The 18,228-nt window shown below is 35.0% G+C and overlaps 2 protein-coding genes across 2 annotated transcripts in view; both read left to right on the forward strand.

Moving 5' to 3' along the window:
* Positions 1-18,228, forward strand: part of LOC135686902 (uncharacterized) — a 156,789-nt gene that overhangs the window by 105,764 nt on the left and 32,797 nt on the right. The window contains exons 24-28 of the mRNA XM_089110652.1: positions 13,772-13,894; positions 14,487-14,609; positions 16,344-16,462; positions 16,803-17,135; positions 17,403-18,138. Of these exons, the coding sequence (XP_088966778.1) occupies positions 13,772-13,894; positions 14,487-14,609; positions 16,344-16,462; positions 16,803-17,135; positions 17,403-18,138 (1,434 nt within the window). The remainder of the gene's footprint in view (positions 1-13,771; positions 13,895-14,486; positions 14,610-16,343; positions 16,463-16,802; positions 17,136-17,402; positions 18,139-18,228) is intronic.
* On the forward strand, positions 11,792-13,718 carry LOC148959240 (uncharacterized). The gene is made up of 3 exons (XM_089110660.1): positions 11,792-11,954; positions 13,175-13,297; positions 13,474-13,718. The coding sequence occupies exons 1-3, from the start codon at positions 11,807-11,809 to the stop codon at positions 13,608-13,610; spliced, it is 408 nt and encodes a 135-aa protein (XP_088966786.1). The 5' UTR covers positions 11,792-11,806; the 3' UTR covers positions 13,611-13,718.

Genomic DNA, 18,228 nt, shown 5'->3' on the forward strand with positions numbered 1-18,228 from the left:
TACATCTTGTACAGGTATGTCTTCCTAACTGTGGCTTTTAAGTTGATGCTTCATAAAAGAATCTTTAATTCTACGTAGTTATCCAATGGCTTTTGATTAAATGTAACGGATAATTTGTGGCTGTTCTTTTGTAGGTGTGATGGCTTGTTTCTTTTCATTTGTTAATTCATGTCTCTTTGTTCCTTCTAGATCAAGACGAATGTACTTTAGGAACGCATAACTGTGATTCAAATGCTGCATGCACAAATACTGCAGGCTCATTCACTTGTGCTTGCAATGTTGGTTATACCGGAGTTGGTACATCATGTACAGGTATGTTATCCTAACTGCTGCTCTTAAGTTGCTGGTTCTTAAAATAATTTAATGTGAGATATAGATATTAGCGTCTTTTTTAATTAATCTTTGCAGATAATTTGTGTGTGTTCTATTGTGACTTTTTTTAAAGATTTTTGCATTTTGATTGATGATACCTTCTTTTTTGCTTCTAGATCAAGACGAATGTACATTAGGAACGCATAACTGTGATTCAAATGCTGCATGCACAAATACTGCAGGCTCATTCACCTGTGCTTGCAATGTTGGTTATACCAGAGTTGGTACATCTTGTACAGGTATGTCTTCCTAACTGTGGCTTTTAAGTTGATGCTTCATAAAAGAATCTTTAATTCTACGTAGTTATCCAATGGCTTTTGATTAAATGTAACGGATAATTTGTGGCTGTTCTTTTGTAGGTGTGATGGCTTGTTTCTTTTCATTTGTTAATTCATGTCTCTTTGTTCCTTCTAGATCAAGACGAATGTACTTTAGGAACGCATAACTGTGATTCAAATGCTGCATGCACAAATACTGCAGGCTCATTCACTTGTGCTTGCAATGTTGGTTATACCGGAGTTGGTACATCATGTACAGGTATGTTATCCTAACTGCTGCTCTTAAGTTGCTGGTTCTTAAAATAATTTAATGTGAGATATAGATATTAGCGTCTTTTTTAATCAATCTTTGCAGATAATTTGTGTGTGTTCTATTGTGACTTTTTTTAAAGATTTTTGCATTTTGATTGATGATACCTTCTTTTTTGCTTCTAGATCAAGACGAATGTACATTAGGAACGCATAACTGTGATTCAAATGCTGCATGCACAAATACTGCAGGCTCATTCACCTGTGCTTGCAATGTTGGTTATACCGGAGCTGGTACATCTTGTACAGGTATGTCTTCCTAACTGTGGCTTTTAAGTTGATGCTTCATAAAAGAATCTTTAATTTTACGTAGTTAATGCAATGGCTTTTGATTAAATGTAACGGATAATTTGTGGTTGTTCTTTTGTAAGTTTTATGGCTTGTTTCTTTCCATTGGTTAATACATATCTCTTTGTTGTTTCTAGATCAAGACGAATGTACATTAGGAACGCATAACTGTGATTCAAATGCTGCATGCACAAATACTGCAGGCTCATTCACCTGTGCTTGCAATGTTGGTTATACCGGAGTTGGTACATCTTGTACAGGTATGTCTTCCTAACTGTGGCTTTTAAGTTGATGCTTCATAAAAGAATCTTTAATTCTACGTAGTTATCCAATGGCTTTTGATTAAATGTAACGGATAATTTGTGGCTGTTCTTTTGTAGGTGTGATGGCTTGTTTCTTTTCATTTGTTAATTCATGTCTCTTTGTTCCTTCTAGATCAAGACGAATGTACTTTAGGAACGCATAACTGTGATTCAAATGCTGCATGCACAAATACTGCAGGCTCATTCACTTGTGCTTGCAATGTTGGTTATACCGGAGTTGGTACATCATGTACAGGTATGTTATCCTAACTGCTGCTCTTAAGTTGCTGGTTCTTAAAATAATTTAATGTGAGATATAGATATTAGCGTCTTTTTTAATTAATCTTTGCAGATAATTTGTGTGTGTTCTATTGTGACTTTTTTTAAAGATTTTTGCATTTTGATTGATGATACCTTCTTTTTTGCTTCTAGATCAAGACGAATGTACATTAGGAACGCATAACTGTCATGCAAATGCTGCATGCACAAATACTGCAGGCTCATTCACCTGTGCTTGCAATGTTGGTTATACCGGAGTTGGTACATCTTGTACAGGTATGTCTTCCTAACTGTGGCTTTTAAGTTGATGCTTCATAAAAGAATCTTTAATTCTACGTAGTTATCCAATGGCTTTTGATTAAATGTAACGGATAATTTGTGGCTCTTCTTTTGTAGGTGTGATGGCTTGTTTCTTTTCATTTGTTAATTCATTTCTCTTTGTTCCTTCTAGATCAAGACGAATGTACTTTAGGAACGCATAACTGTGATTCAAATGCTGCATGCACAAATACTGCAGGCTCATTCACCTGTGCTTGCAATGTTGGTTATACCGGAGTTGGTACATCTTGTACAGGTATGTCTTCCTAACTGTGGCTTTTAAGTTGATGCTTCATAAAAGAATCTTTAATTCTACGAAGTTATCCAATGGCTTTTGATTAAATGTAACGGATAATTTGTGGCTGTTCTTTTGTAGGTGTGATGGCTTGTTTCTTTTCATTTGTTAATTCATGTCTCTTTGTTACTTCTAGATCAAGACGAATGTACTTTAGGAACGCATAACTGTGATTCAAATGCTGCATGCACAAATACTGCAGGCTCATTCACTTGTGCTTGCAATGTTGGTTATACCGGAGTTGGTACATCATGTACAGGTATGTTATCCTAACTGCTGCTCTTAAGTTGCTGGTTCTTAAAATAATTTAATGTGAGATATAGATATTAGCGTCTTTTTTAATTAATCTTTGCAGATAATTTGTGTGTGTTCTATTGTGACTTTTTTTAAAGATTTTTGCATTTTGATTGATGATACCTTCTTTTTTGCTTCTAGATCAAGACGAATGTACTTTAGGAACGCATAACTGTGATTCAAATGCTGCATGCACAAATACTGCAGGCTCATTCACTTGTGCTTGCAATGTTGGTTATACCGGAGTTGGTACATCATGTACAGGTATGTTATCCTAACTGCTGCTCTTAAGTTGCTGGTTCTTAAAATAATTTAATGTGAGATATAGATATTAGCGTCTTTTTTAATTAATCTTTGCAGATAATTTGTGTGTGTTCTATTGTGACTTTTTTTAAAGATTTTTGCATTTTGATTGATGATACCTTCTTTTTTGCTTCTAGATCAAGACGAATGTACATTAGGAACGCATAACTGTGATTCAAATGCTGCATGCACAAATACTGCAGGCTCATTCACCTGTGCTTGCAATGTTGGTTATACCGGAGTTGGTACATCTTGTGCAGGTATGTCTTCCTAACTGTGGCTTTTAAATTGATGCTTCATAAAAGAATCTTTAATTCTACGAAGTTATCCAATGGCTTTTGATTAAATGTAACGGATAATTTGTGGCTGTTCTTTTGTAGGTGTGATGGCTTGTTTCTTTTCATTTGTTAATTCATGTCTCTTTGTTACTTCTAGATCAAGACGAATGTACTTTAGGAACGCATAACTGTGATTCAAATGCTGCATGCACAAATACTGCAGGCTCATTCACTTGTGCTTGCAATGTTGGTTATACCGGAGTTGGTACATCATGTACAGGTATGTTATCCTAACTGCTGCTCTGAAGTTGCTGGTTCTTAAAATAATTTAATGTGAGATATAGATATTAGCGTCTTTTTTAATTAATCTTTGCAGATAATTTGTGTGTGTTCTATTGTGACTTTTTTTAAAGATTTTTTGCATTTTGATTGATGATACCTTCTTTTTTGCTTCTAGATCAAGACGAATGTACATTAGGAACGCATAACTGTCATGCAAATGCTGCATGCACAAATACTGCAGGCTCATTCACCTGTGCTTGCAATGTTGGTTATACCGGAGTTGGTACATCTTGTACAGGTATGTCTTCCTAACTGTGGCTTTTGAGTTGATGCTTCATAAAAGAATCTTTAATTCTACGTAGTTATGCAATGGCTTTTGATTAAATGTAACGGATAATTTGTGGTTGTTCTTTTGTAAGTTTTATGGCTTGTTTCTTTCCATTGGTTAATACATATCTCTTTGTTGTTTCTAGATCAAGACGAATGTACATTAGGAACGCATAACTGTGATTCAAATGCTGCATGCACAAATACTGCAGGCTCATTCACCTGTGCTTGCAATGTTGGTTATACCGGAGTTGGTACATCTTGTACAGGTATGTCTTCCTAACTGTGGCTTTTAAGTTGATGCTTCATAAAAGAATCTTTAATTCTACGTAGTTATCCAATGGCTTTTGATTAAATGTAACGGATAATTTGTGGCTGTTCTTTTGTAGGTGTGATGGCTTGTTTCTTTTCATTTGTTAATTCATGTCTCTTTGTTCCTTCTAGATCAAGACGAATGTACTTTAGGAACGCATAACTGTGATTCAAATGCTGCATGCACAAATACTGCAGGCTCATTCACTTGTGCTTGCAATGTTGGTTATACCGGAGTTGGTACATCATGTACAGGTATGTTATCCTAACTGCTGCTCTTAAGTTGCTGGTTCTTAAAATAATTTAATGTGAGATATAGATATTAGCGTCTTTTTTAATTAATCTTTGCAGATAATTTGTGTGTGTTCTATTGTGACTTTTTTTAAAGATTTTTGCATTTTGATTGATGATACCTTCTTTTTTGCTTCTAGATCAAGACGAATGTACATTAGGAACGCATAACTGTGATTCAAATGCTGCATGCACAAATACTGCAGGCTCATTCACCTGTGCTTGCAATGTTGGTTATACCGGAGTTGGTACATCTTGTACAGGTATGTCTTCCAAACTGTGGCTTTTAAGTTGATGCTTCATAAAAGAATCTTTAATTTTACGTAGTTATGCAATGGCTTTTGATTAAATGTAACGGATAATTTGTGATTGTTCTTTTGTAAGTTTTATGGCTTGTTTCTTTCCATTGGTTAATACATATCTCTTTGTTGCTTCTAGATCAAGACGAATGTACATTAGGAACGCATAACTGTGATTCAAATGCTGCATGCACAAATACTGCAGGCTCATTCACCTGTGCTTGCAATGTTGGTTATACCGGAGTTGGTACATCTTGTACAGGTATGTCTTCCTAACTGTGGCTTTTAAGTTGATGCTTCATAAAAGAATCTTTAATTCTACGTAGTTATCCAATGGCTTTTGATTAAATGTAACGGATAATTTGTGGCTGTTCTTTTGTAGGTGTGATGGCTTGTTTCTTTTCATTTGTTAATTCATGTCTCTTTGTTCCTTCTAGATCAAGACGAATGTACTTTAGGAACGCATAACTGTGATTCAAATGCTGCATGCACAAATACTGCAGGCTCATTCACTTGTGCTTGCAATGTTGGTTATACCGGAGTTGGTACATCATGTACAGGTATGTTATCCTAACTGCTGCTCTTAAGTTGCTGGTTCTTAAAATAATTTAATGTGAGATATAGATATTAGCGTCTTTTTTAATTAATCTTTGCAGATAATTTGTGTGTGTTCTATTGTGACTTTTTTTAAAGATTTTTGCATTTTGATTGATGATACCTTCTTTTTTGCTTCTAGATCAAGACGAATGTACATTAGGAACGCATAACTGTGATTCAAATGCTGCATGCACAAATACTGCAGGCTCATTCACCTGTGCTTGCAATGTTGGTTATACCGGAGTTGGTACATCTTGTACAGGTATGTCTTCCTAACTGTGGCTTTTAAGTTGATGCTTCATAAAAGAATCTTTAATTCTACGTAGTTATCCAATGGCTTTTGATTAAATGTAACGGATAATTTGTGGCTGTTCTTTTGTAGGTGTGATGGCTTGTTTCTTTTCATTTGTTAATTCATGTCTCTTTGTTCCTTCTAGATCAAGACGAATGTACTTTAGGAACGCATAACTGTGATTCAAATGCTGCATGCACAAATACTGCAGGCTCATTCACTTGTGCTTGCAATGTTGGTTATACCGGAGTTGGTACATCATGTACAGGTATGTTATCCTAACTGCTGCTCTTAAGTTGCTGGTTCTTAAAATAATTTAATGTGAGATATAGATATTAGCGTCTTTTTTAATCAATCTTTGCAGATAATTTGTGTGTGTTCTATTGTGACTTTTTTTAAAGATTTTTGCATTTTGATTGATGATACCTTCTTTTTTGCTTCTAGATCAAGACGAATGTACATTAGGAACGCATAACTGTGATTCAAATGCTGCATGCACAAATACTGCAGGCTCATTCACCTGTGCTTGCAATGTTGGTTATACCGGAGCTGGTACATCTTGTACAGGTATGTCTTCCTAACTGTGGCTTTTAAGTTGATGCTTCATAAAAGAATCTTTAATTTTACGTAGTTAATGCAATGGCTTTTGATTAAATGTAACGGATAATTTGTGGTTGTTCTTTTGTAAGTTTTATGGCTTGTTTCTTTCCATTGGTTAATACATATCTCTTTGTTGTTTCTAGATCAAGACGAATGTACATTAGGAACGCATAACTGTGATTCAAATGCTGCATGCACAAATACTGCAGGCTCATTCACCTGTGCTTGCAATGTTGGTTATACCGGAGTTGGTACATCTTGTACAGGTATGTCTTCCTAACTGTGGCTTTTAAATTGATGCTTCATAAAAGAATCTTTAATTCTACGAAGTTATCCAATGGCTTTTGATTAAATGTAACGGATAATTTGTGGCTGTTCTTTTGTAGGTGTGATGGCTTGTTTCTTTTCATTTGTTAATTCATGTCTCGTTGTTACTTCTAGATCAAGACGAATGTACTTTAGGAACGCATAACTGTGATTCAAATGCTGCATGCACAAATACTGCAGGCTCATTCACTTGTGCTTGCAATGTTGGTTATACCGGAGTTGGTACATCATGTACAGGTATGTTATCCTAACTGCTGCTCTGAAGTTGCTGGTTCTTAAAATAATTTAATGTGAGATATAGATATTAGCGTCTTTTTTAATTAATCTTTGCAGATAATTTTTGTGTGTTCTATTGTGACTTTTTTTAAAGATTTTGGCATTTTGATTGATGATACCTTCTTTTTTGCTTCTAGATCAAGACGAATGTACATTAGGAACGCATAACTGTCATGCAAATGCTGCATGCACAAATACTGCAGGCTCATTCACCTGTGCTTGCAATGTTGGTTATACCGGAGTTGGTACATCTTGTACAGGTATGTCTTCCTAACTGTGGCTTTTAAGTTGATGCTTCATAAAAGAATCTTTAATTCTACGTAGTTATCCAATGGCTTTTGATTAAATGTAACGGATAATTTGTGGCTGTTCTTTTGTAGGTGTGATGGCTTGTTTCTTTTCATTTGTTAATTCATGTCTCTTTGTTCCTTCTAGATCAAGACGAATGTACTTTAGGAACGCATAACTGTGATTCAAATGCTGCATGCACAAATACTGCAGGCTCATTCACTTGTGCTTGCAATGTTGGTTATACCGGAGTTGGTACATCATGTACAGGTATGTTATCCTAACTGCTGCTCTTAAGTTGCTGGTTCTTAAAATAATTTAATGTGAGATATAGATATTAGCGTCTTTTTTAATTAATCTTTGCAGATAATTTGTGTGTGTTCTATTGTGACTTTTTTTAAAGATTTTTGCATTTTGATTGATGATACCTTCTTTTTTGCTTCTAGATCAAGACGAATGTACATTAGGAACGCATAACTGTGATTCAAATGCTGCATGCACAAATACTGCAGGCTCATTCACCTGTGCTTGCAATGTTGGTTATACCGGAGTTGGTACATCTTGTACAGGTATGTCTTCCTAACTGTGGCTTTTAAATTGATGCTTCATAAAAGAATCTTTAATTCTACGAAGTTATCCAATGGCTTTTGATTAAATGTAACGGATAATTTGTGGCTGTTCTTTTGTAGGTGTGATGGCTTGTTTCTTTTCATTTGTTAATTCATGTCTCTTTGTTACTTCTAGATCAAGACGAATGTACTTTAGGAACGCATAACTGTGATTCAAATGCTGCATGCACAAATACTGCAGGCTCATTCACTTGTGCTTGCAATGTTGGTTATACCGGAGTTGGTACATCATGTACAGGTATGTTATCCTAACTGCTGCTCTGAAGTTGCTGGTTCTTAAAATAATTTAATGTGAGATATAGATATTAGCGTCTTTTTTAATTAATCTTTGCAGATAATTTGTGTGTGTTCTATTGTGACTTTTTTTAAAGATTTTTGCATTTTGATTGATGATACCTTCTTTTTTGCTTCTAGATCAAGACGAATGTACATTAGGAACGCATAACTGTCATGCAAATGCTGCATGCACAAATACTGCAGGCTCATTCACCTGTGCTTGCAATGTTGGTTATACCGGAGTTGGTACATCTTGTACAGGTATGTCTTCCTAACTGTGGCTTTTAAGTTGATGCTTCATAAAAGAATCTTTAATTCTACGTAGTTATCCAATGGCTTTTGATTAAATGTAACGGATAATTTGTGATTGTTCTTTTGTAAGTTTTATGGCTTGTTTCTTTCCATTGGTTAATACATATCTCTTTGTTGTTTCTAGATCAAGACGAATGTACATTAGGAACGCATAACTGTGATTCAAATGCTGCATGCACAAATACTGCAGGCTCATTCACCTGTGCTTGCAATGTTGGTTATACCGGAGTTGGTACATCTTGTACAGGTATGTCTTCCTAACTGTGGCTTTTAAGTTGATGCTTCATAAAAGAATCTTTAATTCTACGTAGTTATCCAATGGCTTTTGATTAAATGTAACGGATAATTTGTGGCTGTTCTTTTGTAGGTGTGATGGCTTGTTTCTTTTCATTTGTTAATTCATGTCTCTTTGTTACTTCTAGATCAAGACGAATGTACTTTAGGAACGCATAACTGTGATTCAAATGCTGCATGCACAAATACTGCAGGCTCATTCACTTGTGCTTGCAATGTTGGTTATACCGGAGTTGGTACATCATGTACAGGTATGTTATCCTAACTGCTGCTCTTAAGTTGCTGGTTCTTAAAATAATTTAATGTGAGATATAGATATTAGCGTCTTTTTTAATTAATCTTTGCAGATAATTTGTGTGTGTTCTATTGTGACTTTTTTTAAAGATTTTTGCATTTTGATTGATGATACCTTCTTTTTTGCTTCTAGATCAAGACGAATGTACATTAGGAACGCATAACTGTGATTCAAATGCTGCATGCACAAATACTGCAGGCTCATTCACCTGTGCTTGCAATGTTGGTTATACCGGAGTTGGTACATCTTGTACAGGTATGTCTTCCTAACTGTGGCTTTTAAATTGATGCTTCATAAAAGAATCTTTAATTCTACGAAGTTATCCAATGGCTTTTGATTAAATGTAACGGATAATTTGTGGCTGTTCTTTTGTAGGTGTGATGGCTTGTTTCTTTTCATTTGTTAATTCATGTCTCGTTGTTACTTCTAGATCAAGACGAATGTACTTTAGGAACGCATAACTGTGATTCAAATGCTGCATGCACAAATACTGCAGGCTCATTCACTTGTGCTTGCAATGTTGGTTATACCGGAGTTGGTACATCATGTACAGGTATGTTATCCTAACTGCTGCTCTGAAGTTGCTGGTTCTTAAAATAATTTAATGTGAGATATAGATATTAGCGTCTTTTTTAATTAATCTTTGCAGATAATTTTTGTGTGTTCTATTGTGACTTTTTTTAAAGATTTTTGCATTTTGATTGATGATACCTTCTTTTTTGCTTCTAGATCAAGACGAATGTACATTAGGAACGCATAACTGTCATGCAAATGCTGCATGCACAAATACTGCAGGCTCATTCACCTGTGCTTGCAATGTTGGTTATACCGGAGTTGGTACATCTTGTACAGGTATGTCTTCCTAACTGTGGCTTTTAAGTTGATGCTTCATAAAAGAATCTTTAATTCTACGTAGTTATGCAATGGCTTTTGATTAAATGTAACGGATAATTTGTGATTGTTCTTTTGTAAGTTTTATGGCTTGTTTCTTTCCATTGGTTAATACATATCTCTTTGTTGTTTCTAGATCAAGACGAATGTACATTAGGAACGCATAACTGTGATTCAAATGCTGCATGCACAAATACTGCAGGCTCATTCACCTGTGCTTGCAATGTTGGTTATACCGGAGTTGGTACATCTTGTACAGGTATGTCTTCCTAACTGTGGCTTTTAAGTTGATGCTTCATAAAAGAATCTTTAATTCTACGTAGTTATCCAATGGCTTTTGATTAAATGTAACGGATAATTTGTGGCTGTTCTTTTGTAGGTGTGATGGCTTGTTTCTTTTCATTTGTTAATTCATGTCTCTTTGTTCCTTCTAGATCAAGACGAATGTACTTTAGGAACGCATAACTGTGATTCAAATGCTGCATGCACAAATACTGCAGGCTCATTCACTTGTGCTTGCAATGTTGGTTATACCGGAGTTGGTACATCATGTACAGGTATGTTATCCTAACTGCTGCTCTTAAGTTGCTGGCTCTTAAAATAATTTAATGTGAGATATAGATATTAGCGTCTTTTTTAATTAATCTTTGCAGATAATTTGTGTGTGTTCTATTGTGACTTTTTTTAAAGATTTTTGCATTTTGATTGATGATACCTTCTTTTTTGCTTCTAGATCAAGACGAATGTACATTAGGAACGCATAACTGTGATTCAAATGCTGCATGCACAAATACTGCAGGCTCATTCACCTGTGCTTGCAATGTTGGTTATACCGGAGTTGGTACATCTTGTACAGGTATGTCTTCCTAACTGTGGCTTTTAAGTTGATGCTTCATAAAAGAATCTTTAATTCTACGTAGTTATCCAATGGCTTTTGATTAAATGTAACGGATAATTTGTGGCTGTTCTTTTGTAGGTGTGATGGCTTGTTTCTTTTCATTTGTTAATTCATGTCTCTTTGTTCCTTCTAGATCAAGACGAATGTACTTTAGGAACGCATAACTGTGATTCAAATGCTGCATGCACAAATACTGCAGGCTCATTCACTTGTGCTTGCAATGTTGGTTATACCGGAGTTGGTACATCATGTACAGGTATGTTATCCTAACTGCTGCTCTTAAGTTGCTGGTTCTTAAAATAATTTAATGTGAGATATAGATATTAGCGTCTTTTTTAATTAATCTTTGCAGATAATTTTTGTGTGTTCTATTGTGACTTTTTTTAAAGATTTTTGCATTTTGATTGATGATACCTTCTTTTTTGCTTCTAGATCAAGACGAATGTACATTAGGAACGCATAACTGTGATTCAAATGCTGCATGCACAAATACTGCAGGCTCATTCACCTGTGCTTGCAATGTTGGTTATACCGGAGTTGGTACATCTTGTACAGGTATGTCTTCCTAACTGTAGCTTTTAAGTTGATGCTTCATAAAAGAATCTTTAATTCTACGAAGTTATCCAATGGCTTTTGATTAAATGTAACGGATAATTTGTGGCTGTTCTTTTGTAGGTGTGATGGCTTGTTTCTTTTCATTTGTTAATTCATGTCTCTTTGTTACTTCTAGATCAAGACGAATGTACTTTAGGAACGCATAACTGTGATTCAAATGCTGCATGCACAAATACTGCAGGCTCATTCACTTGTGCTTGCAATGTTGGTTATACCGGAGTTGGTACATCATGTACAGGTATGTTATCCTAACTGCTGCTCTGAAGTTGCTGGTTCTTAAAATAATTTAATGTGAGATATAGATATTAGCGTCTTTTTTAATTAATCTTTGCAGATAATTTGTGTGTGTTCTATTGTGACTTTTTTTAAAGATTTTTGCATTTTGATTGATGATACCTTCTTTTTTGCTTCTAGATCAAGACGAATGTACATTAGGAACGCATAACTGTCATGCAAATGCTGCATGCACAAATACTGCAGGCTCATTCACTTGTGCTTGCAATGTTGGTTATACCGGAGTTGGTACATCATGTACAGGTATGTTATCCTAACTGCCAGAGTTGGAAAAGTTTTTTTTCTTTCTGGGAACCTAAGAATCTGGCTCAAAACTTTCTACAAGATTTAGGGGGTAGACAAATAAACTTTCTGTTTGTGCCTATATCTCTTAATTGATGTATAAAAGAGGGCAAATTTAATTTTAAGACGTATGATACTTCTCTTTTGAATGTTCAATTTGTTTTTATTTTAATGCTTAATTTGTTTTTTTTTCTCAAAGTATTTCTATAGAAGGTTAAATTGAATGCATAAAATTGTCAGGCAATCAACTTCTTAACATAATCAGTTGTAATTTGACATCAGAGATCTTGACTATTGTTCCAAAACAGTCATTCTCAACATATTAGATATGCCTTTACTTAATGCATTAATGCACATAAGAAAGAAATAATTCTTAGCTAGAAATTCATTCATTCAATCAATCATGATGGAAAACCAAATCAAAATGAAAATCCATGCAATAATGTCCAAACATAGTTTCAGAAGAGTAAGGGGCAAAATCATTTGAATTGTATGGTGCATTTTATGACTTAGCCTAATCTTTTGACAAGTGAGAAGCAATATGTGGTTAAAATGGAGTCCTAGCATGCAACAGATTAATGTAACCAAGCATATTAACTTATGATCAATGCTGCTCACACCATGGTGCCAGAAATATTTTCTGTGAAAGTAGATTCCAGTCCCTATATTAATCTCAGTCTTAAATCAAGGTTTGTCTTAAAAGCTCAGCTGCTAAAAAAAATCTGATCGTGAGTGGCTGAGATTTCTGTGAGATGGTGAATGTAAATAATGTGCACAAAGAATTTATTTCCAATGGAAAAAGACTAATTCCCACATTCCTTTGGCAGCTCAAATTTAGCTGCTCACAGATGAGTTAAAATAATATTTTCAACTAATTTGACTTAACCTATGTCACCAAGTTTTTATATTTACTTTAACACTTCAAAAAATTTCTGTGAAACTTTCTGCCAACATTTTCATCTAGAAAAATTTCTGGGAACTACGTTCCCAGGTTCCGATACTTTTTCCACCTCTGCTAACTGCTGCTCTTAAGTTGCTGGTTCTTAAAATAATTTAATGTGAGATATAGATATTAGCGACTTTTTTAATTAATCTTTGCAGATAATTTGTGTGTGTTCTATTGTGACTTTTTTTAAAGAATTTTGCATTTTGCTTGATGATACCTTCTTTTTTGCTTCTAGATCAAGACGAATGTACATTAGGAACGCATAACTGTCATGCAAATGCTGCATGCACAAATACTGCGGGCTCATTCACTTGTGCTTGCAATGTTGGTTATACCGGTGTTGGTACATCATGTACAGGTATGTTATCCTAGCTGCTGCTCTTAAGTTGCTGGTTCTTAAAATAATTTAATGTGAGATATAAATATTAGCGACTTTTTTAATTAATCTTTGCAGATAATTTGTGTGTGTTCTATTGTGACTTTTTTTAAAGATTTTTGCATTTTGATTGATGATACCTTCTTTTTTGCTTCTAGATCAAGACGAATGTACATTAGGAACGCATAACTGTCATGCAAATGCTGCATGCACAAATACTGCAGGCTCATTCACCTGTGCTTGCAATGTTGGTTATACCGGAGTTGGTACATCTTGTACAGGTATGTCTTCCTAACTGTGGCTTTTAAGTTGATGCTTCATAAAAGAATCTTTGATTTTAAGTAGTTATCCAATGGCTTTTGATTAAATTAAAGGGATAATTTGTGGCTGTTCTTTTGTAGGTTTTATGGCTTGTTTCTTTCCATTTGTTAATTGATGTCTCTTTGTTGCTTCTAGATCAAGACGAATGTACATTAGGAACGCATAACTGTGATTCAAATGCTGCATGCACAAATACTGCAGGCTCATTCACCTGTGCTTGCAATGTTGGTTACACCGGGCCTGGGACATTATGTACAGGTATATCATTTTGTTTAACCCGTTAACCCGTTTCTTGCTTTTCTAGTTTTTTTTTAAAACATTCAAGGTTGTTTTCTTTTATTGTCGATAATATTTGTTAGTTTAGATGTTTTTATGCCAATTGTAATCATGTTTGTGTTTTAGTTGCGGGTTATTATGTAATTTTCCTCTTTTGTTTCGTATTTGAGATCTAATTATGATCAAACATAGCTGTAATGCTATCCGATTTTTGGCCCTTTTAGCAAACCTTTAAGCGTTCTTTAGTTTATACAGTATTTTTAACTTTCTGGAGCTAATATCTCTCTTTATGGTGTTGTACCACGATTTTTTTTCCTGCTAAGAACTGTAGATCATTTACAGATTTTTTGTTCTACGAGAAGTTTTTCATTTTTTCAAATGTTTTCTTAATGTAAGTAACAGTTATATATATTGTATCTTTTGTTTATTATTTAGGTTTTAATGATTTCCATTGTCAATACATTTAAATTTTCTACTGTCGGATTTCTACTGAAGACGTAAATTTATCATAGTAGTCATCTTTTTGATTTTTTTTATTGTTTTGGAATAAGTATTTCTCTGTGTATGTGTTTAGATATCGACGAATGTGCAACTGGTATACATGACTGTCATGTTAATGCGGGATGCTCAAATACTCAAGGATCATTTAATTGCACCTGTAATGCTGGATACATTGGTGATGGCAAACTATGCAAAGGTTTCTGCAGTATTATGCTTCTTCTTACAGTTGTAAGCTCGTAGAAACCTAGACAAGATAAGGGTAGACATTGCTTTTTTGTTATGAGGATACTCTAAATTTCACTAAACTCCTTTTACTATTGATGGTTTACATTTATGTTTTTTAATTAATTGTACACTTGGCAGCTTCTTGAAGTGTTTTGCGCAAAACCAGATTTTTTATTTTGTTGTTCAATGGGTTTTCGTCAAATTTTAAAAGTTATGAAATTCTGTCCCTTTACACTAGCCTTTCTATCAGACATTTTGTGAAAAAATATAAATGCTTCGGAAGTTTTTGATGTATTTGCGATTTCATTTCATATTTTATAATGTATTTCAACCGTTTTAACTTAAGCGATATATGAATTGCTTTATATGCCCTTAAAGCATTAAGATTTTGTGATTAGAAGCTTTTGTTGCTACTTTGCGTGTGTCAAATTCAAAATTCTCTAAAAATTTAGCAAACTTCTCTTTGTTTTGGTACATTTTCCTAGCTTTTCTTGCATCCGCGATTTTGCATGGTACTGAATATCGTTAGGCCAATGCTGAAGACTTTGAAAATACATGATAGCTGCATAGCCATTTTCAACTTCCTTCATGTTTACTTGCTGGCATGTTGCTGTTAACATGATTTGCCGAGCTCAGTGCATTCTTTGAAACGATCGTGGAAATTTTGCTTGAAAATTTATCTATGTTTACAATGACTATCTTATCCAAAGTTTGTTTCACCACATTGGATAAATGTAATGGACATTTGCTTTCCTTTTTCTGTAATTGTTAACTTGTAAGCAGTAATTGAATAATTCGATCTTACTGGAATATTGCGCATGCCACTGTACATTTAATGCAAACAACTCCTCTTGTATCACAGTAATTATTTGCCCGAGATAGTTGCTTGGCCTTTATTAAGTAAGGATCTTGGCATTCTCTGGGAATGTTGGCATTGAACTAAGTCACGTTGACCTCGGTGTCCTCCTTTTCTCGCATAAAGGAGCTTTCTGTAATAGCGCTGTGTGGGTATGTAAGTGTGAGACATCCTGGAAACAGTATGACTGGAGATCTAGAAAACTGTTATGTGTGCTTGTGCTTTTTCATCGTTGACGTAGTTTGCTCTTGAAACCGTCTCTCTTTTCTTGAATCATGTATACTTTTGAAAGTAAGGGAGGCGCTAGTCAATGTATCTTTCTTTCGTCTTTGTTTCGTCGCCATTCTTTTTTTCGGTTGCTTTTTTCTGTCACTCATAAGACGTTTCGCTATGGGCAAATCTATTAAACTAATTCGAAATGTTACAATCGACTCTACATGTTGTTTGAAATCTCTATATAAAACTACCATACTTCAACCAGGCATGGTTACAAACTCAGATATTTTCTTTAATTGCGTTGTGTCTGACGGAATGCCTAGTGTGTCTCACATTTACTATTTATATAAAAACTGTAATGTTTATAGATTTAGTTTTCTGTCAATGGCGCATCTTTCCTTGCCTCCCCCATGTTTCAAGCGTCCTTGCATTAAGTACCTTAGCAGAATCGAAATGAGTTCGAGTGACGGTATTAACATTAGGCTCTACGCATAAGGGTGAGGATTGAACATTGAAGTTATGTTCAAAGAACCTCTTGCTTCTCAATGTTTTTTACCAAATTTATCAAAGTGCAAATTTACCATTTATGTAGATCTTGTTCATTACTTTTAATTTGCTTTAATTTTTTTTCAGAGGATCGTTTTTTCACCCATTCCATTGCCTTACGCTTCACTGAAACAGATGACGGCTCAGGAAAACTTGTTTTGCCATTCGGAATACCATTAGGGACGAAACTCCATACAGTTGTCTTTGTAAGTAGATATTACCTTTTGCCTATTAGTAGAAATAATTATCTAAGATTTGAAGTTTTTTGTGTTTTTGACACCACTTGTTGTTCACGTTTATCAAAGCAGAAGTTGATTTGCGAAGTTATGCTTCAATAAAGATCTTTGTCGAAAACATGGAATCAAAATTGTATATACTAAAGATATTGACTAAACTTGACTCCTTGTTTAAGCAGGTCGTCATTCTTTTAATATTTCATTAGGAATAAAGTTCGAGTTTCTTAGGCTAAATCCTTTTGTAATATTTGCTTTAGAATAATAATTATCGAGTTATTAATCAAATCTCATTACTTTTTTCTTCCCATAGATTTGTGCCAATGGCATCGTGTCCTTTTCAAAAAACAAATGCCATGTTCTAGACTTATTATTCCGTAACAGTGACAATTTCCTTGCTCCATTTTGGTCTGATATTGACTTCCGCGGCCAGTCTGATAGACCGATTGACAAGAAAGGGTACGTCTCTTATGCAGTGCACCAGTCTATTCAGACTGATGCCGTCAGTGTGAGTCTTTTCAACAAGACAACAACCTTTATTAGAGAGAATGCAAATGTTTCTACTTTCGCGCCTACGATGATAATGGCTGTTTCTTGGATAAAAGGGAAACCATACCGTTACTATCAATATGCTGATAAGGATGTGGCAAGTATTTTTTATTTTTTATGAAAATTTACTAAATAGCCATTTCTGCATTTTTTAGTATTTCGAAAAACACGTATACACGAAAAAACTATCATATAAATTTAATGTCAGCATCAAACAGCTACCCGTCGCATCTTCTTGCCTTGTTAGTGTCTTTTCTCGACTGCTGCTCAATAACTCATAGAAAAAAATATTTTCTAATTTTCAAAGTTATTTTTGTTTACTTAAATTTGCTTGCTTTTAAAACGACATTCTCTCTTACTACAGTTCGTTTCATTTCAACTTATCGTTGCAACGGACGGTAGAACAACTTATGCTGCTTACATATATGAGGATGGAGGCATGTTATGGCAAGAGGATTGGCTGAGAGCAAAAGCCGGCTACACTTTCAAAAACTCGTTCTATAAAGAAACTGAGCTAAATGTTGCGGGTGGGCCTGCTCTCTACAGATATGATAATGCTATATGCAACATAGGGGTTCGTGGAAAATGTCTTTATTTGGTCGCTGACAACATCGACAATAGAAAAGCGGCATGCTATGCATGGTATTTCGCGCAACCCTCTCCCGGATACATCAATGTCATTAGCGGATCAGAAGTAACTGACTGCCCATGTAGTCTTAATCAATGTAGACAGGACAGAAGATTCAGGTGGAAGGGCAATTCAAACAATATTGTCTGCTATAAACAACGAGTGACAAGCTTCTTCCTCCGCACCGCAATATCTTTCCACACACAGTGCTGCTTCGATGCCATCAGCGGTTCCCTTATCAATACTTACGACAAGAAGGAAGTCGCACCGTTGACAACAACACATCTAACGGAAAAATACAATTATTTGTTATTGATGAATTCCTGGCAAAATCGCAGAAACTCGAGAAAGATTGCAGAGAGCGATGACAAGATCGCTCATGACAACTGTTGCATACAATCTGGTTTGTGTCATCTCTATCAAGAAAAGAGACCAATCCGCAATTGCCGCTTGTATGCGCCTGATATCATCAGTATGTTTTGATCACACTTTTTCCTTTTTTTTAAGAATTTTCGTTTGTGATGCATGTTTAATACCAGCAGCATTGTAGCGAAACTGTTCA

Source organism: Rhopilema esculentum, chromosome 10, assembly GCF_057945365.1.
Source record: "Rhopilema esculentum isolate cy_ngs chromosome 10, ASM5794536v1, whole genome shotgun sequence".
Taxonomy (NCBI): Eukaryota; Metazoa; Cnidaria; class Scyphozoa; order Rhizostomeae; family Rhizostomatidae; genus Rhopilema; species Rhopilema esculentum.

Bases quoted from the DNA above. Each gene is read 5' to 3' on its own strand.
- LOC148959240 (XM_089110660.1), top strand. From the start codon at position 11,807: ATGATACCTTCTTTTTTGCTTCTAGATCAAGACGAATGTACATTAGGA. The intron at 11,955-13,174 runs GTATGTTATCCT...TTTTGCTTCTAG, and splicing joins AGTTGGTACATCATGTACAG to ATCAAGACGAATGTACATTA. The intron at 13,298-13,473 runs GTATGTTATCCT...TTTTGCTTCTAG, and splicing joins TGTTGGTACATCATGTACAG to ATCAAGACGAATGTACATTA.